Raw genomic sequence first — 22,670 nt, 5'->3', positions numbered from 1 at the left:
CAGCTCCATCCGTGGTGAAAGGATAATAGGGATCTAATGAATAATGATCAATAATAAGGGAGCAAAGAGTGGCAAAAATGTAACCAGACCATTGTGATTAAAATTATTGATATTGTAGAAATAGTCCACAAAAGGGGCAACAAAATGAAACTCCATGCTTGAAGTAAAAGAAATGAGAAATTCTATGAGATTGGAATAGCATTGCTGCCATTGAATATTCATTTTGTCCTGGGCTTTTTTGTTGATGCTACTTTCGACTGACATTTCTCACACTGGACAAAACAGATTTCAGTGGTTGAATTATTGTGTAATGCCTATCGCTCTTTTATTAATATTCAACAAAACCGATAAAAGACACAACATTGCTTTACACCACTGCATTCTCAACAGAGCCAATTACTGTGCAAATATACAGTAGATACACAGTTGTTGGCTGTACTAAATCAGTCACCTCAATTCAATAAAACAAACAAACAATTTGAATTATTCTTTTTATTTTCTTATTTTTTATTTTTTACACATTGGACATAATATTTTTCCAATGCCATGAATTCATATTTTACATAAAAAATGTTTTGCCACACTTGATGCTATACACACTTCGTTAGCTCAAAGCTGTGTTTGTTGGTGCTTGAGGTCTTCAGTTCAGCATCATTTGGTGATGATTCTCCTCTAGTCAGTTCAGTCAAAGTCATTCTGAAGGCTGTACAAGAGGGCTTTACAATTATTCACCTGAAGCCGCATCGAAGACAAGATGAAGAATAATGATTTTGCAGTTTAGTCAGAACATTTTGAATAGTTCTAATCAATACACTATATTTATAGGCATATTGACATTCTCTATGGATGTTCAATGGTTTGCTAGCAGGCGTATAAAGAAAAACTACAGTTAGTTTCTCTCTCTATCCCCTGTAAGTATGTGTATGCTCGCTGTAATGCGGTCTCACCTGGCTGCTATCGTCGACACCTCCTTTTAATACAGCAAGTTACTGCCATCACTATCAGCAGCAGACCCACCACTGACACTGGGATCACGATGGGAAAAGTGTTTTCTGAGGAGAAGAGAACACATTTATACACATTTACTGACTGCATTGAACCTTTAGAGCCATGGCCGGTTCCTGACAGCTTCCTGCACCTAGCACCTCTAGTCAGCCTGAAATCTAACCAGTGCTGAGGAGCAGCCACCCACAAAGTGACAGTTATATCAAGTGTGAACACCCATGTATTGTATGTATAACCACAAACCCATCTCTATGAGTCTAACACTAAATAGAAAGCCATAGGAAAAACTTCTATTTTTTAGGAATAACTTGAGTGCAATTTATGTGTAATGCAGGATTCAATAACATTAGTATTTCTTATCAAATATCAAATTCAAAGTCAATTTCAGTTTCAAAGTTTTGACTTTCCAGTATTGCCAATGCTAACAGCAGTTGTCACTAAATTGAGGAAGTGGTTCTTTATCAGTACTTCATCTTTATGCACTCTTGTGGGTAGAAACACGAACCAGCCATAACTTGGATACATGGATTGCTATATGAGTGAACTGTAGACTGTAGCTGTGTGGGTTTGAATCTATCTCATGCTGTGCTATCACATTTGTCTCTCTTGTTTCCTGTTTTCTGTTTATCCTCGATGAACAATCTGAAAAATCAAAACAAGAAAAAAGGCGTGGTGGACTGTTCATAATAATATTCAAAAAGAAAGGGGCAAGTAAAACATGAAATATCGCTAATCTCCTCTAGCCTGTCTGCTAAATGTACTACTTCATTGATAATTAATTGCCAAAGATGGAGAGATGACTGTTAAATTACCTAACATGACCCTATGAGAACTGATATCAGATCAGCAAAGTTCACTTGCAGGTTAAAAACTCAAATAATCTATATCTGTACAAACTTACTCTCAGTTTAGATTTTTGTACCTATATATAATTAGTGAGACAAATTATATATAGGTCCAAAATCACTGAACTTATACTTTCAAATGTGAAAAATAGGTTGTTAGGGGAGGGTTCCCTTGGGTGACACTTGCCTTGAACATCCAGTTTGACATGTTTGGTTTCCAAAAGGACCCCGTTCGGATGGAAGACCTCAACGGTGTATTGACCTGAATCAGTCTTCTCCACATTGCTGAGCATAAATGTCCCGTTACTGATGAAGAACTCTGTTCTGTTTCTCCAGGCCTCCTGTATCACCACCTTGTCTTTCTTCAGAGAGAACACATTCGTGGATCCACTGGGAAGCACCTTCTTGCACCGCAGCTGATGACCGCTGGCGTTGGCCATCAGTTGGATGTACACAGATCCACCGAGAGCAACAGAGCATGTGGATGTGTTCTGGGTGGCATTACAGTTGGTCTCAGCAGCTGGAAAGAAAGCTGGATTGAAAGGGAATAAGCACAGGAATTATTAATTATTATTATTTTCTAACACCAGGTCAAATGTAAATATGTCATTGATAGTCTCTGCAGCCTCCATAAATAATTGTATCAATTATGTGATTATAAACAAATTGTTTCAAGAGTGTGCAAAATTATGTTAGTAACTATAATCTCACAATGTAAATGCCTTTTTCCCCTTCAGACATGTTTCTGAGTAAGTAATTTTTTCTGAGTAAGTAATTTTTATCAGTAATCACTGCAGTCTAGTTACTGCATTTTTTTGTACAGTATGTTTACAATGACTATACAAATATAATACAAAGATTAAAAATGTGAGTATGTTACCATGAGTCACTCCAGCTAACATCACTAGCAGCACAAGCACTTGTTCCATACTCTTCTCTCACCCAGAGCAATCACTTATAAAGGATTGCCTAGATCGAAATGTTGAAAAAACAAAAACACGCTGTTGATGAAAACACACTGATGAACCTCAACTGTCAGACGAGTGGTAAAGGGGTGGTGCTTGGCCGCAGGGGTTGCAAGGCAGGAAATTAAGTGAACTGTCTCACTTCTCTTTCCAAAGACGAGGCTTTGGGGGCATGCTGTGCTGCGCTGTGCTGTGCTGCTGGTCTTGTGAAATACCTAGTTTGTGAAGAAATCCTCCATTATCACGTGCTGAAATCATATACATCCAATAAACAATCTTTTGCATGTATTAGTTGGCATATTGTGTTGAAGTCATATTGTGTTGAAGTCATGTTGGCAGCATTCTGTATGTATGAGGCATTTTAAAAATAGTAAATGAGTCAAGCAGGCCATCAGAGGGTGTAAGCAGCCATTTGGTGAGAGGGAAAAGTTTCACTATCAACCGCACTACATGGTAACCGTTAACTGTTTTGTCAAGGCAACTTTATTTTTCACCTTTATGTGTCAGAGAGAACTTCTACTTCTTGATCTGCAGCACAACATGGAAGTGGGAATGAAAAGCAAACACGCACATGTGTGTATGTGTGTGCGGCAGTGTGAAGGAAGCAGATCCTTGAACTTACATCCTCTGATGTAATGGCCAGACTTTCCTCAGTGCACCATGCCAATCAAAAAAGGCAGAATTCATTATAGTCACCAAATATTTAGTTCAAAAGTACCAAATAAAAGTTGAACAAGCTAATAGTGATTTTAAACAAAACTCAGAAGGCCTCGCTGCAACCTAATGTTTCACAGTTTTTGTTGCAGATCAAAGATTATCGTGACTGCTTACATTGGAGGATGTATTCAAGTATTTCTGCGTTACAGCACATCTATCTACAGAAACCTTTATTGGCCAAATGCCTTCTCTGCCAGTGAAAATGGGCCGTCGGTTGTCTTGCGTTCTTGCTGTCATCCTCTTACTATATTTTTTCCCTAGAGTATAGCTTGGTCAGCCAGCACAACAACATTGCTGAGATCTGAGAAAAGAGAGAAAGGAAAAAATTAGGTGAAAAGAGGACAAAGAAAATAGAGAGGGAGACATAATGACAGAGTAAATCAGTGAGTGACTGACTGACTGACTGACTGACTGACTGATGGGGGTGATAGCAGAATTCCTAGGAGATAATGAGCTGGTAATTGATAATACATATGAAGAATCACTAGGCAGGCGCCACTCTCTGGATATTCATAAATGGTAAATTGGAAGCCACATACTCTTTAACTGTATTTTGCCTGTGTGTGAAGAGCGCTATGATGTGACTGTATGACACAATGCTTGATGAACTGTTTCAGTTATCCTTTTCACTACATCAATGTTATAGGCATTCAGATTAGTTATTGCCATGTTATGAACCTACAGTATACAGTATTTAGTGGAATGTCTAACCATAGCAGATTAGGATGTAAATTATACAGTATAGAATTAAGAAAAGGCTAAAGACCCTGCTCTTTAGCAAATACCTTCTCACCTAATGGCCGGGGTAACCAAACCAAAAAAAAAATAAAAAAAATAAAAAATTTGCCTCTATGCACTCTATGCATTGCCTCATAGCACTGCCTTGTAGCACTGCCTCGTAGCACCTATGTCCTGTTGGACCAGAACTTAGCTTTATAGCACCTACTCTCGTTGTTCTCTCCTAACTAGAACCGTGCTTGTGTTGTATGAAAATCTCATGTGTAAGTCGCTTTGGATAAAAGCGTCTGCCAAATGTGAAATTGTAATTGTAATTAAGTAGACCGTATGATAAGAAAATTAGAAAAGCAAAACAGGATTTACCATCCCTGGTTTAACCAAAGGCACCAACCTATTCGCTCTTCTGATTTCTTCCCAGTGGTAAGATTTCCTTTCCCTTGTCTAATCCCTTTAGTCAGTAATAATCTTGTAATGACTTCTTATTAGAGACTGGTGACAAGTCTAAATGTGCTTTGCTTTCAGCAGATACCTTAAGCTCATTTTTACTCCTGGCTTCTTAAATACTTCAAAATCTCATGGCAATGTGACTCGACTACTACAAGGGATGGAAGAGCAAAGACGAAATTCCTCCTTTCATATAAACAGTCGCAGTGACATGAATCAGCAAACTGTCTTTGAATTTCTTTATCTATATACAGTTGTAGGGTCTACAGTGTCCTGTTTGGGAATTGATGCTGTTGGATGTCAAATGCAAAGGGATGACTGGCATAAATAGACTCACAGTTGCAAATGAATCAAGTAATTACTACATCTGAAAGATGCTTTTGATAGTTTACTGACAGATGATAAAGCAACTCTTGCCTTTTTTGTCTTCACTTTGAAGATGTGTGAATTAGTAAACAGAAAAAGCTGAGTGGGGCTGAACTGGAGTTTTGGAAATTAGCTGAGAACTGGACTGTAATAAAAGAAAAAAGCAGCAACTAAAAAAGACACATCACGTTGACAGAGAGGTAGTCACCATTTATATTCATTCTAGTTGCAGATAGTTGCAGATAATAGATTTCTCCTTGCCATAGAAATACAATGACTTTGACTTTACAAAATAACCCTATGTAATTTGCTACCAAAACACATTTGCTTACACACTGGTATCATTTTGTAGGATGGCATCAACTCTATCTTATCAATATTGAGTAATGAATTCCAAGTAGGCCTAACAAATTTTTGGTTCAAAATGGATAAATAGCATTTTGGTAATAAATGCTTCAAATAATGCTTCATTGCCCCCCATCAGGCTGATTTCATTGAATCAGTACTTTCAGTGATACTGAACACAGTAACTGCAGCTGTGAGTCTGATTCTTACAGTAGCTCATTCCCTCGCTCTGATAAAACAAAAACATGTCTTCAAAAAACAGAAATATCATTCATCATGACATAAACAATGTCTTTCAGGTATATCTCCTCTATATTCTGTTCAGTGTTCCTCAGTCATGTCCTCTCTATATCCTGTTGGACATGATCCTAGTGTTGAGTCTCCTGAAAAAAGATCTGGTTTTGGACAGCTTAAGCTTCTTCTTCCTGTCCTTGTTCTTTTTGAGGTAGACACTGTCCCACCTGTCCTCCTCCTCATCTCCCACCCAGGGGACCCAGGCCCCTCCGTTCAGGTCCGGGTGAGCCCGCGGGTCCTCCGACGGGTACCGTACTGGCACCGCCGTGCGGTTGTAGTACGCCAGTCTCACCAACAGCTCTTTGACAACATCGGGTCTCTGCTCAGCCAGGTCAAAACGTTCGTAGGGGTCTCCGGAGATGTTGAAGAGCCACACAGACTTCTGGGGCTCGACGTGCCGCTCCAGGTTCCACCAGCCGCCCGGGAAACCGGGAAGCATCTGCGGCGGGGTCCAGTCTCCGTAGCCGGGGTCTCCAGTCAGGAGTTTCCAGTCTCCAGCTCGTATGGAGGCCTGGACGGCGGTGTTCCAGATCCCGTATCCTCTCTGCAGGGAGCCGCTGCGGGCCGGGTTGTAGAGAGGGTCGATGTTGTGGAGGATCTCCAACCGGGGCGACTCCTTCCCCTCGCTGATGGCCCCCCACACATCATACCCATCCACGCCTTCCGTCAGAGATGCATTGCCGCCTGCTAGTCCCACCAGTGTGGGGTACCAGTCAGTGATGTGCACCAGGGCTTTGCACACCCTCCTCTTCTTCCTCAGCAGGGGGCTGTGGACGAACCCCAGCCCCCTGACGCCGCCCTCCCAGTAGGTGCCCTTGCGTCCCCTCAGCGGCCAGTTGCTGCCGCCGGACAAAGGCTGGCCGCCATTGTCCGTGGAGAAGATGACGACACTGTTCTGGTAGTAGCCGTACTTGCGGAGGGCGTAGGTCACGTTGCGCACCGCCTCGTCTACCGCTGAGACCATGGCAGCGTACTTCCTGCGCGCCACGTTGCCCAGCCCGCGGTATGGGTAGATGTACTCGCGCGGGGACTGCAGGGGCGTGTGCACCGCCTGGAAGGAGAGGTAGATGAAAAGCGGCTGGGCGTGAGGGTCGTGGGTCGCCAGGATCTTGCGGACCCTCTGGGTGTACAGATGGGTGGAGTATTTGCCCGCCTGACCCCAGGCCACCGCCTCGCCCTCATGGAGGTCGAAGCCGCACAGCCCGGGGCCATCGCAGGAGTCGTAGGTGTAGTAGTTCACGCTGCCCGTCAAGGAGCCGAAGTAGGTGTCAAAGCCCCGGCGAGTGGGCAGGCACTCCTTCTTGTAGAAGCCCAGGTGCCACTTGCCGACCATGTGGGTGGAGTAGCCCATCTCCTGCAGTCTCTGGGGAAGGGTGACCTGGTCGAAGGGCAGGCAGTTGGGCTGGCGGGGTCGGATGATAGAGTGCTGCAGGCCCGTGTGGATTTGGTACCTACAGAGTGGATGATTAGCATATAGTCAGAGGGAAACAATGTGTGTGTCATTTGTGTCATCACTGATACAAAAAATGATCAGAGAATCCAACAGAGGGTTGGAAAGGGAAGGAAGAGGAGAGAAGGCAAAGATGGAGAGAGAGATTTCTGTGTTCTTTTCCTTGAATTCAACATGTAAAATCATCCCCTGGTTTAAAAAAATGTTGAAAAGATGAAGACATACAGGTAACAGTGGTACTCAATTCAAATGTTTGAAACCTATCATTCCGAATGAATAACTACCATAAAGAGATAATTCCATAATCTAATCTTACATCTCAAGAAGGCACTTTACCTGCCGGTGATGAGTTGACTGCGGGACGGGGTGCAGATGGGCTGGATGTAATAATTCTCCAGCTTCACTCCATCCGCGGCCAGTTTATCCAACGTCGGTGTCTTGATGTCAGAGTTGTGATAACCGATATCGTTGAAGCCCTGGTCGTCAGTCATGATGAATATGATGTGAGGAGGCTGCGGTACCGGCGACCGGTCTCCAAAGGACGGGACGGAGTCGTTCTCCACCTGATTCGGGCTCATCCAGTCCCACGTAATGTAACCGAGGCTGAGCAGACTCATCACTGAGAAACCGGTTAGAGCTGGCGTTGCCATTGTTTCTGTGGCACTTTATGATTGTCAACCTAACTTAATTCAAAATATTCACCAATAATAGTCACCAGTTCATTGTGCAATTAAGTCCAGAATGAAAAACATGACGCAAATTTTTACCCGATGGATAAGCAATAATTTAGTCTCATCAAATATCCGCTGGCGCTTGAATGACAGGTATCCCGTTCTTCAGAGAATTATTACCTCCATCCTTACTGCCGATGTCTCCAAAATGTTTCAAACTCCTTTGAAAACACTTCACCTTTCCCCAGTGGTCGTATTAACTCCGCCCGTTTGCTTTGCTTCGGCCCATTGAAATAAGAAGCCAAACTTCATGAGCCCCCTAACCCTAACCCCCCCCCCTCCCCTCAGCTCACCCGCCCTAACCAAAAAAATAATTGTAGTACTTTTATAATATCCACATAAGGTGTGTCTGTGGCACTCAATAGTGACTTTACAGTGACCTTATTAGACTTTGTGGTATTTTTGATCTCCTATGGTATAACTATAATATTCCTGTAGGCAGTGATATTTGTATATTATCCTAAAAGTTATTATAGGAATTTCTGTAGTTCTTTTTCATAAGAGTTCACACACAAGAGGTCACTAGGCAGCCTTGCAGCCATAACATAAGCAATAGCCTCACATCATTTCATATGCCCTACTCCACATTCATGCCATTTCATGGTAATTTTATTTCACTGAATCGTACTGCCAACTTTACTGGATTGCTAGAAAGCAAGACAACATTTTCTTTCCCATCTGACCTGGTTCTGCTGTGAATGACAGAGCTCTACAGACCGCCGCTTACTCAGAAAAACATGGTGTGTGGGGGACATGTGAGTCTCGGGGCAGCGTGGGGCCCTACAGACACAATCACAGACACTGTTCCCCACTCCCACTCCGCTGGGCTCACAGACCCTCTTTCATTATTCCTGCTGTTTTACGAGTGCCGCAGACCTGAGGAGAGAGAGAGAGCAGGCTCCCGGATCCAGGGCGCATACAGGAGCCGCTGATAACATCTCCAACCGGGCGTCAAAGAGCCACTTACAAATCACAGAGACCCAACGGATGAACAGAAAGGACCGTGACTGGAGAGCCTCAGCCACAGCTCCTGTGTGGCTAACGGCTGTATCCACTCAGTTCACTCAGTGTGGACAGTTGAAGTGTTTCAGGAGTGGTGGAGCGGAGAAAATGAATGCTAATCTCTACTTACACTGAATGCATTGGGGATATATTAGGGATAGTTGCTCTTTTCATGAACTACACTGATGAGGTAAATCTTGGTCAAAGCCATTATCCCTGATTGATTCCCCTTATTAAATCTATACCAATCACAAAGGAGGAGATGGAGATAAAGAGAGGCAGATGAGCTAGAGAAGGATTTTTAAGCTTTGACACAGCTGAGGTGGATTTCGCAAAAGGGGCTGCAGCCCAACATGTCCCTCATATTTTGTACATTCAGCAAACAGTATGTTGCAATTTTCACAAGCTTAAACAGCTGAATAGTTCTAGGTTAGTGAGGTGAAACACGGCCTGCGCATAGAAATGAGACCTGGCAAAGTGAGGAGTTGGGCAATACATTCCAGGGTAAAACATCACACCTTGCAGAGGTTGATAGTGGTTACGGAGAGACGTGTTGGCATGGAGGTCGCTGGTCAGCCAGAGGAAGTGTGAGACCCCCTTAAAGGGCGTGAAGCTGCGGCCAGCGGTGTTTGCTCAGCAGCAAAGGCGGGTTTCTTTGGAGTTGGAGTGGTGCCGGTCGGAGCGGCTGAGTTTAAGGCAGGTCAAGGCCGGAAAGAGAGAGAGGCGAAAAAAAGGAATGAGGTGCACCTGAAGTTTTACACCCTCATGTTTATTTATGTCGTTTTCCTAGAGGGAGTGGCTTGGACAGCAGACGGGGTGAAGGTCTTCGCAAAAATCCAACCAAAACCCAGAGAGCTGTTATGCACTCCCACTAAGGGGATCAACAGACAAGATGAGGACACCGACTCTGTGTTGGTTGAGGAGGTCATAAAATAATAAAATAAAATTCACAATATGCACGAACAACACCTTCAAACGCATCAATCAAGTCAGAGACAACAGACGGGATGACGGAAAAAATAGACACAGAGAGTAAATGTTGTCTCCTGGCCCCAGGGTAATAACATGGAATCACCATGGAAGGGAATGTGTGTGTGTGTGTGTGTGTGTGTGTGTGTTGGGGGGGGGGGCAGGAAAGTAACAGTCTCCAGGTCTTGGAGCCACACTTCTGAGATGTGACTCATCCTTTCTCTGTTGGTCAGAGGTGCGACTGACTGTGGAACGCAGCTCAGAGTCAACAACAACACGACCCAGAACCGACATCACAACACAAACACACACACAAATATTAACATAAGCATGTGCACACACACATACATACACCAAAAATTATCTGGATGAGATTGAGGTTGATACCGCAGCCATACATTGCATTTGCTAATAAAACCATAAACTATCACCATGCCAAAATAATTCCACTAAGAATTCGACCATAAACCAAGAATTTGTTTTGATGACGGTATTTATGGAAAGAGATAGCTAACAATACACCAGCAGCGGAGCTTTGAGTGACCCTAAAATGCTGAATAAACATCGCACTTGGTTTCTGGAGGTTATTTTCACACATTTGTTTGTCGTAATTTATCTTGGTCTGCTGACACAATGTCAAAATGAGCTACGCATAAAAAAAATATAGAGCTTTATTAGCATTCAGGCTCACCACAGCTGTCTAATCCCAGAAATAGCAGGATTCAGATGCAGTTGGCGGTGGTCATGTCAGGTATGTTGTGTTAAAGAAAGCCACGCTGCTTTGATTGACCAGTCGCGATGAACCGTACGTGACTCAGTGGACATCAAGGTATAAGTCAGATTGCAGATCACATTCTCAGACTCTTACTCCACTGCTTTTCTTCCCTGCACTGTCTTGCATGTGACGAATGTATTCAGATGTCATGAGTTAGAGTTCAGACCGCCGCACGTCCTTCATGAAGTGTTTTCAGAGTGATTTCAGTAAGAGAAGGTTTGGAGGGAAAAAATGAATATTGCTGTATGAAGATTGAGAACGTGGTAGCTGCTAATTCGAGAAAGGCTCTATTAAGTTTTATTTCTTTGTGTTATAAATGTCAGTAGTTTGAATGTTTTTTTGTGCATTACCTACCCAGTTTCTTCCAGAGGATGTGAACAGAATGTCTTATAGTGTCGTAAATTTAACAACACTTCCTTTTTCGACTTCTTGAATAAAAGTGGATATAAAAACATAATAAAAACTTGGTTTCAGTCAGTGGGCGCTCATTAATGTACACTAGAGAGATTTGTGCGTAAGGTTGGCACGAGGCATTTGTGCCATTTAAGCACAGCTTGTTTCTGCCGACTCTTAACTTGTGCTGACCTTTCACCTTTCTCTCCTCTGAGCATGGTTAGATTTTCCTAGAGTTAGATTCATGACTGAAAAGCAACAGCAGCATAACCTGATGTGTTTTATCTCCAAATACGAGTGCGTTAACGAAGGTTTAACTGACTCATCAACAGTTTACTGTAACTCTGAACACACACACACACACACACACACACACACACACACACACACACACACACACACACACATACACACACACACACACACACACACGCAGACACACACTCACCAATGTCTCCTCATTTTCGCATTACTTTCCAACCAGGTTCTGGGTTTTGCTTCTGTACTTTCTCCAAAAATGAGGAAACATGAAAGGCAATAATGAGTTGAAAAGGCAGCAGAGAAGTGTGTGTGTGTGTGTGTGTGTTGGGGGGGGGGGGGGGGGGGGGGGGGCTACTCTGTGTTGGTCGGCACCAGATGTTGGCTTTGGCTAAGGAAGAGGTGCTGTTATTGAATACGGCTGCTCCCCTTCACCATGAACACTACCCCCTTTCTAATCAGTGCCGCCCTGCTGCCAGTAAACCTGCACATTACTCCCCCTCTTACCCCAATTTTCTAATCTGAGAAAGACTGGATGGAAGTTTCCTTTCTTCCTCTGCCCCAGCCTCGAGCCAAAGCCCATACTTCAATAGAACTGTACTCAGTACAAGAGGACCCTTGTTTCTACAGTTCGGTCAACATTTCTTTTTTTCACCTGTTATCATCTTTTCAACATCAGTTCATCAATTCAGGGGTAAGAGGGCGTAATCCAAGGCAAATGACTCTACTCTCAACTCTCTCTCTCTCTCTCTCTCTCTCTCTCTCTCTCCTTTCTCTTTTATTAGCAGGAATGTTAAAATGAACAATATTGCAAAAGCTTCGATTGCAATGTTTGATATAACAGAATAACGTTTAATAAAGTAACAACAAATCCGTGCTCTTCCCTTTATAACAGTGTGTGTGTGTGTGTGTGTGTGTGTGTGTGTGTGTGTGTGTGTGTATCTCTAGTGGGTCTGGGTGGGTGCGTTCTCAACTCCCACACCCACAACCTCCGTGACTATCAGTAGATCTAAAGTGTATGAAACTAGTGTTTGTGTATATATTAAAAACTCAAAATGACATGGGTAGAGTTAGTTATATCTAAGCAATTAAAAAAATAAGAAAAACAAACCCATAAGTGAATCAGATGAAAAGTAAAATCATTGATAAATCAGTATCCCCCCCCCTCTCTCTCTCTCACCATGTCTTCCAGGCAGGACCTCACAGGTGAAGCCGGTCGTCCGGGGCTCTGGGCCCGGCCTCGGCCCCTCAGTGTGTGTTTGACTTGGCTCTGTAGAGCAGCAGCAGCACCTGGGCAGGAGGGCCAGACACAACACTTCATTAGGACTCTATAGAACCACCTGGACGCACTTCTGAAGGGACTCAATGAACAATCGTCATGGAACTTGGTGTGTGTGTGTGTGTGTGTGTGTGTGTGTGTGTGTGATGTCTTAGAGCCTTTTTTAATGAATGAACCGTTCAGTAATAATCCTTTCAAATCTAATCTAATATGTACATATCAAGGTTGGGGTCAATTCAACTCAATAATCCCAATTCGACTAAGGAATTGGAATTTGAAAAAACCTATAGGAAACAGAATTGGAATTGAATTGAAATTTCAGGAAGTTTAATTTTTAAAAAAATATATATATATTTTTGTTATTTCTTATCACATATCTGTGATTACAAGTAGTGTTATACAGTATATTATCAATACTGAATGTCATAAAATGTTAAAGGGACCTCTCAGGTGGTATTTGATGTATAACATGTAATCGTAACACATACATTATGATTGGATGTATTTGATTTGTTTAACTGCCTTTTATTTGATTCACAATGCTTGATTTATAATGTTTAGCAAGACAAGACAGCCTCTCTTAGAAGTGGAATTTCATGGAATTTCATGGAATTCAATTCTGTTTTCTTTCATTCCAATTCAATTCCAACTCTGTTTCCTTGGAGCTGGGTGCAATTCCAACTCCGGGAATTTAATTGGAATTTACCACGCATTCTCAATTCAATTCGTGAACGGCCCAGACCCTGATGCATACAAATGCATTTTGCGTAAATCCGTTTCACCTCTGTACAAAACCATGCAGCACTGACAAGTTGTGACACATTAGAGGTCCCCAGTAATAACAAACCTGCTGCTCACTGGCTGTAGTTAATTACCTGCGGAGTGAGCGGAGATGTGAGCGGCTAAATGCGAGGAATGTGAAGTAGATTTATTTCCTGTGAAACAGAGTGCCATTTACAAGGGGAACCTGTACAAACAGCCTGGTCTGTCTGCCTGCTACATGCAGTCAAAGCCAGAGGAAACGCTCTGCCTCTTTTTCTCGTGCTCAAGGACATGCAGGTTATTTGGCGCTCTCTGTCTCTCTCTTTCTGTCCCACAACTTCTTCTTTCTCTCATAAACACACACATACACACCAGTTCTTTTATTTAGTGATGATTTGAAGGAAAAGTGAGGTGAGGAAATATTCAATTTCTCATTTCACAAATAGTTATTCTTCCATGAAACCTTGGTGGTCTATCCCATCAACACACTGAGAATGGAAGCTGACTCAGCCTCATAACCAGCTCATTGTGCCAGAACTGTGGTGTGTGTGTGTGTGTGTGTGTGTGTGTGTGTGTGTGTGTGTGTGCGTGTGTGTGCGTGCGTGTGTGCGTGTGTGTGTGTGTGTGTGTGTGTGTGTGTGTGTGTCTGTGTGTGTCTGTGTGTGTGTGTGCCAGAGAGAGAGAGAGTGTGTGTGGTAGATTGAAGGGAATACACTCTGCTTTCCTTTCCTGGTTTTGCCCCCATGAATGGCTCTCTTTCAGCCTCCTGCTCCTGCTGACCCCCTGCTTACCCAGCGCTCTCCCCCAGATTGACCCAAGGTCTCACCACCAGCTCTCTCAGATCCACTCCCAGCCAGCCAAACCCCTTCAGGCCCTGCACCATCACACAAAGTTTCACTTCGAAAAAAAAACCAAAACACATACTCTTATTCATACACACCTGAGAGCAAGAGATCAACCTTCCTGGCGGGTTTTGAAAAGTTTTCGATTTGTCCGCCGGATTAGTCACTGGATGGGTTGTGGGTCGTCTGGCTCTGCAGTTGGGATGATGTTATTCCTGCCGTGATGCTGAGGGGAGCTGAGTCAGGAAACCTGCAGCCACAAGAGAAACAGGAGGAAAGCTCAGGTGATGGCCAGAGGGGATAAGAGGTGGCGGGCTATTTTAAGACGTAAAGGATAATACAGGTGTTTTTTTGTGTCAGTAGGTTGCCCCTCTCCTTTATGTTATTCTTGGTTTGTCTGCACACACTCAGCATAGTTGGCGATATCAGGGCTTGTTTTCCTCCCTTCAGAAGAAGCCATCTGCTGCCATTCGTTCTTTCTTGTGCAGTATGAAAAACAACAAAAACAATCCATCACAGTAAACATGAAGCCCTCATTTGGTTTGGTCAAAGTTCCCGTTTTATCATTATTTCACTGTGCCCGAGGTCTCTGCCAGGAAATAATCCCTCAAAAACATGTTGCCTTACAAACTTTATTGCCACATCCAGGTGTTATGTTTTTCAGGGTGTCTGTTAGTTGGGACAGCAGTTCATTTGAAGCTAGGTTTGACACCTTAAAGTTTGTATTTTAAAAACAACAAAAAACAAGTAAATGTTAAAAATGTAGTAATATATGGCATGCATTGCAGAAATGATTTGGGGAAATGGTATTGTCTGGATGCATGTAGTAGTAAATGGGCTATAGCCTAACCCTAAATGACACCAGTATTAAATTTGTTAATCTTTTCTCCTGGAGCCATCAGATCAGTTGCTACTGATTTTACCTTCTCAAATTTTACACTGGTCTCGCCCTCTACTAAATGTGAAAAAAAGAAGAATAAAGAAAAGAATAATAAGAAACCATGAAAGCATCTGAGGAAATTCCTAAGAAACAAGCTCTTTGCTGCTTGCAGCTTCTGTTTTTTGAGTTGAAGAAGGAAGGCTACAGTACACCTATAACTATAATATATAGTTATATAATATATATTTGCAGATGAGATAGCCGCAGTTCCTTTCTGCTTGATCTCTTCCAGTAAAACCAGATTATTGCCTCTGGGAAACTGCCTAACATATGAGATGGCTCCAAATCACACAGGCCTTGACTGCCGTAAGGGAGTGGATCGTCTGTTCTCACATGTTTGCTTTCCTTCCCAAGACAGGATATGTGATTGAGCTGAAATTGACCGAAATCATAGGAAAGTTATGGGTTGGTAGAAAAAGGAAGCGATGGAAAGAGAAAGGGTCTTTGTTGGTTTCTCTGCATGACTGGATATAATGTTGGAGGGCCACTGTGCTCGTTCACTACAATCCTAATAAGCAAGTATGTGAGAACAAAACTACAGTGTGAATACGGTGAGCATGGCCAGAGTATAATACTTAACAGATGCTAACTGAGGTGTACCAGACCAAGAAAACTCTGTCCAAGGTTTTGAGCTTAATATGATATTTTACGAGTCAGAAAAAAGTCTTCAGTTTTTATAATAACCGTGTAGGCTTTGACTGAATAATACAGTACTGTGGGTTGTTTCGTGCATCGGCGTTCATGGAAGTCCCCGAACTACAAGTCCCAAGACGCATTGCAGCAGTAACCGGAACGACTTCCTCAGTTCAAAGTTCAGCTGGTAAACATGCGTGTTTTGGGGGCGGCAGCAATGCGGGCAATGTGGCCAGATTTATTACGAAAGTATTTTTAAACGTGTATTTCGTTGTGTTATTTGTTGGCTTCATGTTCCGAGCATGTCTGTGAATGCATCAAAGCACGAGCATTTGCTCCATTTGATCTACCGCCACTTGAAGGAGAATGGTTTCCAGTCAGCAGCAGATGAGCTCCAGAGGCGAAGCCCACAGGTCAATACAGTCAGCTGCTTCTGGCTTATTCACTTTCAGTAAAGCCTCGTCTGTCGTGAGCTTAGCGTTTGGCTGGCTGTTGTATGCGATAGTGGAAACACGATAGTTTAGGTTTATATCCAACAGTCACTTCCTGGTTTGTGACTTAAAGTAACGTGCTGTAACAGTTTTGAATCAATGTTGCAAGTGCTGCACAGTGACAGTTTTGAAAGTGCTAACAGTCTCATTATTATGACTGATTCTGTGCATTGACAAAGGCTGACTCAGATTGTTACCTAGGTTATAAAGCTGTGTTGAAGGTACTTTCATGTAATACTACTATCCCTATCCTGTGTCCCAGAATTACTGCAATTTAAAGGCACCCTATTCAAATTTCCCTCCATTTGTAATCATACACAATCAAGATGTTTAATGAAGGCATGGGTCCAATTGTTTAGTTTTTTTGAGTGGTTAAATTTAAAGTGACTGCCTTTTCAAAGTCCTTTTTCACAGGCAGTTTCAGACTAATTGTTGCTGCTGAAGTCTGTTAATGGGTGATGTTTACCTGCACTCTGTCAAAAGTTCAACAAGTTTCAACTTTTTTGATGGACTGGGTTGCAATGTTTTCACGCACTGCACCGCATCAATCCAAGTCTCATTGAAACATATTTGTTGACATATCATAAATGCTCATGTGAACAGGCCCTACATCTTGTAATTCATTCAAACATGCCCTTTTCACTAAACTTAAGTTATTTGCAAAATGTCAAGAACATTTTTCTTATCCTGAGCCATAATATATTTGAAAACAAAATGAGCTGAAAACTGAATAATACGGGACCTTTAAAGGTTGATTTTTGGTTTTGATTTTTTGCATTATTGTGTGTTTGTTTTTTCATTCATTTGTTGTAGGGGGAACCAAAAATATCTGCATCATTGCTGGAAATCTACCGGTCATGGTTAGAGTGAGTATGATTGCTCAATCCCCTCTTAGAAATCAATCACCTTTATTGGATAGTGACAGTGATGAAACTGATACCACTGTGTTGTTTCTACTGTTGATGTTGTTTTCTTTAGTAAACCTGGGAATACTGAAGCAGCTGAAGAGCATGGAGCGTCTCTGGCTGAAGGTACTGCTACTTCTTCCCCAACATTGACTTTAAACACACAGCTGGAAAGTCAAGTCAGGACTGTAGAACTTGAGTCTGGTCTCCAGACATCTTGGACTAGTCTCAGTCCTGTTTTTTTCTCTCTGACTTGTCTCGGTCTCGGTCCACAATTGTGTTTTCATTTGACCATTCCCCGCCTGTCCAAAAAATTTTCCACCTAGTCCACCTTTGTATATTTCCTCCCCAACATTCCTGCCTTTTCCTTTTTTATCCAGGTTCCCAGGTATCAAAACCCCTGAATAAAGCCAGGAAGGAAGTCCAGGTGAGCAGTACCAGATATTTTAATTCTGATACATTAATGCAATGTTATAACTCTGAAATCAAAGACAGACTGGAATTGTTAGAGCAAGATTGCTTCACAGCTACTTTTCTTAATGTCTTTTGTCCTCTAACTTGCTACAGAAAACGACAAGGACTCCCATAGCCAATCATGTACCAGCTACAAAGATCAAAACTCCAACTGCCACCAACCAGACACAAGCTGAAAGCTCCGATACTGAGGATGACAGCAGCTCCGGGAGCGAGGAGCTGAGTCAGAGTCTGCTCCCACAGGTGAATACAGATTTCATTTTCAGTGTGTTTACTTACGAATTAGAATGGGTAAATGGGCAGATTTGTCTGATTTATCGACAGTCCGATTGAATGCTTTATCTTGATATTACAGACTCCTCCTGCTCCCAATAAAAAGTCAGCTCCCAAGTCCCCAGTTAAACCAGTGGTAGCAGCATCTCCAGTTAAAGGGAAACCAGTAAGCCCAGCCAAACCTACGACCACAGCGGCAGGCGAGTCCAGTGAAACCACCGACATATCATCAGACAGCGAAGAGGATACTACCGCTTTGGTGAGTCATTCTTCCAATATCTTTTTATTTCTTAATATTGGATATAACAACAACTAACTACTTTTATTTGTCTGGACACATCAAGTCGGCAACACCGTCGGCCAGAACGAAGCCTCCCCAAGCAGCAGTTCAGCCTGCTGCGACACCAAGGAAGACCAATGAGAGAAGTGAAAGCAGTGATACAGCTTCAGAGAATGAAGATGAAGCAACAGAGGTGAGTTTGTTCTACTCTGCTGAATTGAAAAAGTGTTTGCTTTGTGGCAAAGGATATTACCAATATATTTGCATTTTGCTTGGTTGGAAGGGAAAACCTGCATACTCTCAGCTCTGCCCATCCCTGCTTTATAGCCTAGTCACTTCTCACTGATGACTGGTCGTGATTTCTGTCTTCACTCTGATCCAGGCGGCAGCTCTAATACAAAAAGCGACACTGACTAGTAAACCGACATCGACGGTTAAAGTGAAACCCAAGCCAAGCAAAGCCAAGGCCTCAGTGACTGAAACATCGACCACTACAACACCCAAGACCAAAGCTAGTAAAGACTCCTCTGACCACCTGGGAAAATCTGTGAAGAAGCAACTTGACATCAAGTCGCCTCCTTCAGCCAAGAAGGATCAGAAGAGCAGGAAGGATGCAGCCTCAGCGAAGGTACGCCTGATATGTTATTCCTAATTCGGTGCTTCACACTATCCTCCTTGTCTTTTATAATGTTGTTAATCATCATTAATTTATCTGGTGCTTATTGAACTGAAGGCTGCAGTGACTCCTCAGACTAAAGCTGCTGCCCCTCTGGTCAAGACTCCCAAGAAGAAAGGCAGCAGCACCAATGTAACAGCAGCCCCTGTTGGTATGTGTCTCATGGTGCAGGCCTGTGGTATGTAGACTGCAGCTGTTTGTATCGAGTTTAATATATACATGGTTTCTTTTCATTTTTAACCTCTGCTTCTCACTTCCTATTTTCTAGCCACTCCAGCCACACCAAAGGCAAAAAAAGCAACAGCAAGAGATAAAACACCCAAGAGAGAAGAGACACAAAAAAAGAAGGCGCAGTGATTTTTTTTTTTTTTTTTTTATGTGACCATCACAGTTTAAGGACTGGTGAGATAAATCTTTTTTCGCTGAACTTTTGCTGTTCTCCTTTACAGTCCCTGCCCACAAAAAGGAAAAAGAGTGAGGATAAACCTGCAGATGCTCTCATCAAGGCCAAGAAAACAAAGACCCCCAAAAAAGGGACTGCGGCACCGACACCTGCTCCCACTACCGGGGGAGACGATTCAGACTCTGACAGCAGTCTGGATGTAGAGAAATGGAAGAAACTGGTGCTTGACCTGTCAGGTGAGAAAGAGTCTCGGTTGATGTTTTATAACGGATGAAGAGATTGGAGAGTGCTAGAAAAGAGAGACATTTTTAAGGCTTTAGAGTTGGGAAGAGGGAGAGAATGAAGGGTGAAGAGGAAGAAGAGAGGGAACCAGCAAGACAGCAGGACTGGAAAGTGTAGAAATTGAGTGGAAATGATGGAGGGGGATGAACAGACAGGGAGGAGAGCTGAGTCCTTTTCAGTTTAGAAGGATAAAGAGCCACCAGACAGGACAGCGCCACCCTCAAACAAACTCACCATGGAAAACAGAGTGAGTTCATACAAACAGACCTGTGTTACAGTAGCTGTTTGGCTGCCATTGATGTTTTTGGGGGTGTTTTTTTAGGCATGTCTGTTCACTGTTCACTGTCTTAAGCGCGCTGGTTCTGCCCACAGAGGCTGACATGGCCAAGATGGACAGCATCAACGCCCTGGACTCCTCCGCACCCCCGCCCAAGAAACCCAGAGTCAGGAAACCCCGGGCTAAGCCTCCCCCCAAAACGGAGACTCCCGCTAAACAGAGTACAGGGACAGCTGAGAAGAACGGGGGGGTGGAGGAGAATGCCAAGACCAAGACACCGGCCAAGACCAGTAAACCCAGGGGGAGCAGGGCAAAAAAGACAGCACCCGTGTCTCTCCCTGTGGCTCCTGCCCCAGGACAAGAGCGCAGCCTCGAAGCTGCAGCTGACGGACCGGTCGCATCCACTCCCTCCGCCTCCATGCAGACGGCAAAGAAGGAGAAAAGGAAAGCCATGACTCCCGGTGCAGAAAAGACAGGTGAGAGCCCGTCCGAGCCCAAGAGGAAGAAGAGGAAAAAGGATGAAGAGAAGGTGGAAGAGAAGGCAAATGAGACTGGAGAAGATGCGAAAGAAGCAGACAAGAAGAAGAAGAAGAAGACGAACAAAGCCGCAGAACAAGAATATGTTCATAAACCTGTGGAGGAGGAGAAGAAAAAGGAGACAAAGGGAACAAAAGTAGATGGGAACAAGAATGAGACTGAAGGAGAAATTACAACAGAGAAGAAGAAGAAAAAGGAGAAAGCCGATCATGAGGAAAAGCCAGAGGAAATAATCGAAGAAAAGAAGACAAATGAGGTAAAGGACAAAGCTGATCATGAGGAAAAGTCAGAGCAGTTAATGGAAGAAAAGAAAACAAAAAAGAAAAAAGACAAAGCGGATCATGAAGAAGAGTCAGAGCAGATAACTGAAGCAAAGAAAGCAAAGAAGAAGAAGAAAAAGGAGAAAGCTGATCACGAGGAAGAGTCAGAGCAGATAATCGAAGGAAAGAAAGAGAAGAAGAAAAAGGAGAAAGCTGATCATGAGGAGTCAGAGCAGATAATCGAAGAAAACACAAAAGAGGAAAAGCAGAAAACTGATCGAGAGGAAGAGTCAGAGCAGATAACTGAAGCAAAGAAAGCAAAGAAGAAGAAAAAGGAGAAAGCTGATCCTGAGGAAGAGTCGGAACAGATAATTGAAGTAAAGAAAACAAAGAAGAAGAAAAAAGAGAAAGCTGATCACGAGGAAGAGTCAGAGCAGATAATTGAAGAAAAGAAAACAAAGGAGAAGAAAAGGGACGGAGAGTTGGAAAACATTTCTCTTGACACAGACCCTCTACCTCCATCTGCCCCCGAGACTCCAAGTCTTCCATCAGAGAAGAAGAAAAGTGAGCAGCGAATCCACACAAATCATGACAAATCGCAGTTGTGCTGTTTTCTTACGGGTGTATTTACATTTACAGTTCTTCTTCCCACAGAGAAAAGCAAGTTGAAATCGGCCGAGGCCCCAGAAACACCTGCAGCTCCTGTCCAAGTCTCCACACCAACACAAGTCCTTCAACCATCTGCAAATAACACCCACAAGAAGGTATGAAGACGCTGGAATCTACATCATCCTTTTACAGATTGATGCCATTGTAGCAGAGGTGGGGACTCGAGTCACATGACTTGGACTCGAGTCAGACTTGAGTCACAATTATAATTGCTTGAGACTTGGCTTGATGCATGAAGAGGAGACTTGAGACTTGACTTGGGTTCTGGTGACTTGGGACTTGACTTTGACTTGTACTTTGATGACTTGACAAGGTTTCTAAAGTCTTGACAAAAGATCTTGTGTTTGTGTAAATGACTTGGACTGAAAGTGATGAGATTTGTTCCATACCAGAATTTGTATGGAATGATTGAATTTATTGAAGTTGAAACTGATTATAGAAATCAACTCATGATGCTCTTACTGAGTTTTTATCCTATTAAAACCATATTGCATTGAAAAGTCCTAAATATAGTAAGGGTTAGGGTTAGGGTTCTACATTTAGACTTGAGACTTGACATTAATGACCTGGACTTGACCTGGACTTGACTTGGACTTGACTTGTTAATCTACCTTTAGACTTGGGAAAAAGATGTAATAAGTTTGAATGCTAGAAGATAATGCCTCGATAGTTTAGATCTGCTAATAAATTAATTTGTCTGTCACTGTTCACAGAAAAAGAAATCTTCCAAGAGCAAGGAGTCATGAAGATGTGTTTCCTCATCATTATGGTCAGAATGAGCCATCATTCAATACTGTAAAGAAAGACATTTTTCTTTAGTTTGGTACATTTTTATTTTTTTTATTTGTTTAATGTATTTTTCCCCATTGAACGTGGCATACTGTGCCGCAGCTGTCTGTTCTTTCTATATGTTTTCTATGGCAATTGCCATTTTCATGGCATGGATTTGTAAGAGTGATTATAACTGGTTGTTTCATGAAATTGTGATGGGTTTCTTTTAAAAAATGAGACCCAGGTATTGATTGAATGGAGAAATTTCATTGTTTTTACCACATTCTCTTTCAATCTCAGGGATTCTGTATCTCCTATGATAACCCTAAACCCTTAATTCGTCCTCCATTTTACTTGGACATACAAGTATTAAGCACAAAAAGGATCTTTTGCAAACAAGGAATATATATCAAAAACATTTTCAATATATTTTTTGACCAGATTCATATTTATTCAAAAAATAGATTGAAATCTTTACCATTTTTCCGTATAGGCTGGAATATCTATCTATGGGCATGTTTTGTAAGTCAATTTTTAACTGTTTTATAGAAAATTTCATATATGCATTGTACATTATACTTATAATGGAAATTAAATTCCACAGTTTTATTAAAAAAAT

General features: G+C 42.5%; 2 protein-coding genes across 6 annotated transcripts; one reads left to right on the top strand and one right to left on the bottom strand.

Moving 5' to 3' along the window:
• Positions 1-5,314: 5,314 nt before the first annotated feature.
• On the bottom strand, positions 5,315-7,931 carry arsia (arylsulfatase family, member Ia). Its single transcript, XM_071517360.1, has 2 exons — positions 7,506-7,931; positions 5,315-7,170 (listed from the first exon to the last, which is right to left on the bottom strand). The coding sequence occupies exons 1-2, from the start codon at positions 7,817-7,819 to the stop codon at positions 5,772-5,774; spliced, it is 1,713 nt and encodes a 570-aa protein (XP_071373461.1). The 5' UTR covers positions 7,820-7,931; the 3' UTR covers positions 5,315-5,771.
• Positions 7,932-15,951: 8,020 nt separating this feature from the next.
• Positions 15,952-22,647, top strand: tcof1 (treacle ribosome biogenesis factor 1). Of its 5 annotated transcripts, XM_071517353.1 has the most exons (15): positions 15,952-16,166; positions 17,058-17,110; positions 17,223-17,275; positions 17,530-17,576; positions 17,717-17,866; positions 17,979-18,155; positions 18,241-18,369; positions 18,559-18,804; positions 18,910-19,003; positions 19,121-19,200; positions 19,302-19,491; positions 19,910-20,823; positions 20,881-21,175; positions 21,266-21,375; positions 21,994-22,647. In XM_071517353.1, the coding sequence occupies exons 1-15, from the start codon at positions 16,056-16,058 to the stop codon at positions 22,024-22,026; spliced, it is 2,682 nt and encodes an 893-aa protein (XP_071373454.1). In that variant the 5' UTR covers positions 15,952-16,055; the 3' UTR covers positions 22,027-22,647. The 5 variants fall into 5 exon arrangements, with proteins under 5 accessions (XP_071373454.1, XP_071373453.1, XP_071373452.1 ...); XM_071517352.1 differs by having other exon boundaries at positions 18,928-19,003; positions 19,910-21,175; XM_071517351.1 differs by having other exon boundaries at positions 19,910-21,175.
• The last annotated feature ends 23 nt before the right edge of the window (positions 22,648-22,670 follow it).

The sequence above is a fragment of the Centroberyx affinis genome, unplaced genomic scaffold, assembly GCF_046629955.1.
Source record: "Centroberyx affinis isolate AG114_WGS23_722 - 3 ecotype Tasmania unplaced genomic scaffold, CSIRO-AGI_Caff_v1 ptg000485l_1, whole genome shotgun sequence".
Lineage (NCBI taxonomy): Eukaryota > Metazoa > Chordata > Actinopteri > Beryciformes > Berycidae > Centroberyx > Centroberyx affinis.
Note: the sequence above shows the minus strand (reverse complement) of the source record. Positions and strands in the feature narration are given on the sequence as shown.

Excerpts from the sequence above, each read along its gene's own strand:
- arsia (XM_071517360.1), bottom strand. The coding sequence starts at position 7,819 with ATGGCAACGCCAGCTCTAACCGGTTTCTCAGTGATGAGTCTGCTCAGC. Across the intron at positions 7,171-7,505 it reads AGTCAACTCATCACCGGCAG|GTACCAAATCCACACGGGCC; the intron begins GTAAAGTGCCTT and ends TCCACTCTGTAG.
- tcof1 (XM_071517351.1), top strand. The coding sequence starts at position 16,056 with ATGTCTGTGAATGCATCAAAGCACGAGCATTTGCTCCATTTGATCTAC. Across the intron at positions 17,577-17,716 it reads AAGCCAGGAAGGAAGTCCAG|AAAACGACAAGGACTCCCAT; the intron begins GTGAGCAGTACC and ends AACTTGCTACAG. Across the intron at positions 18,805-18,909 it reads AGGATGCAGCCTCAGCGAAG|GCTGCAGTGACTCCTCAGAC; the intron begins GTACGCCTGATA and ends ATTGAACTGAAG.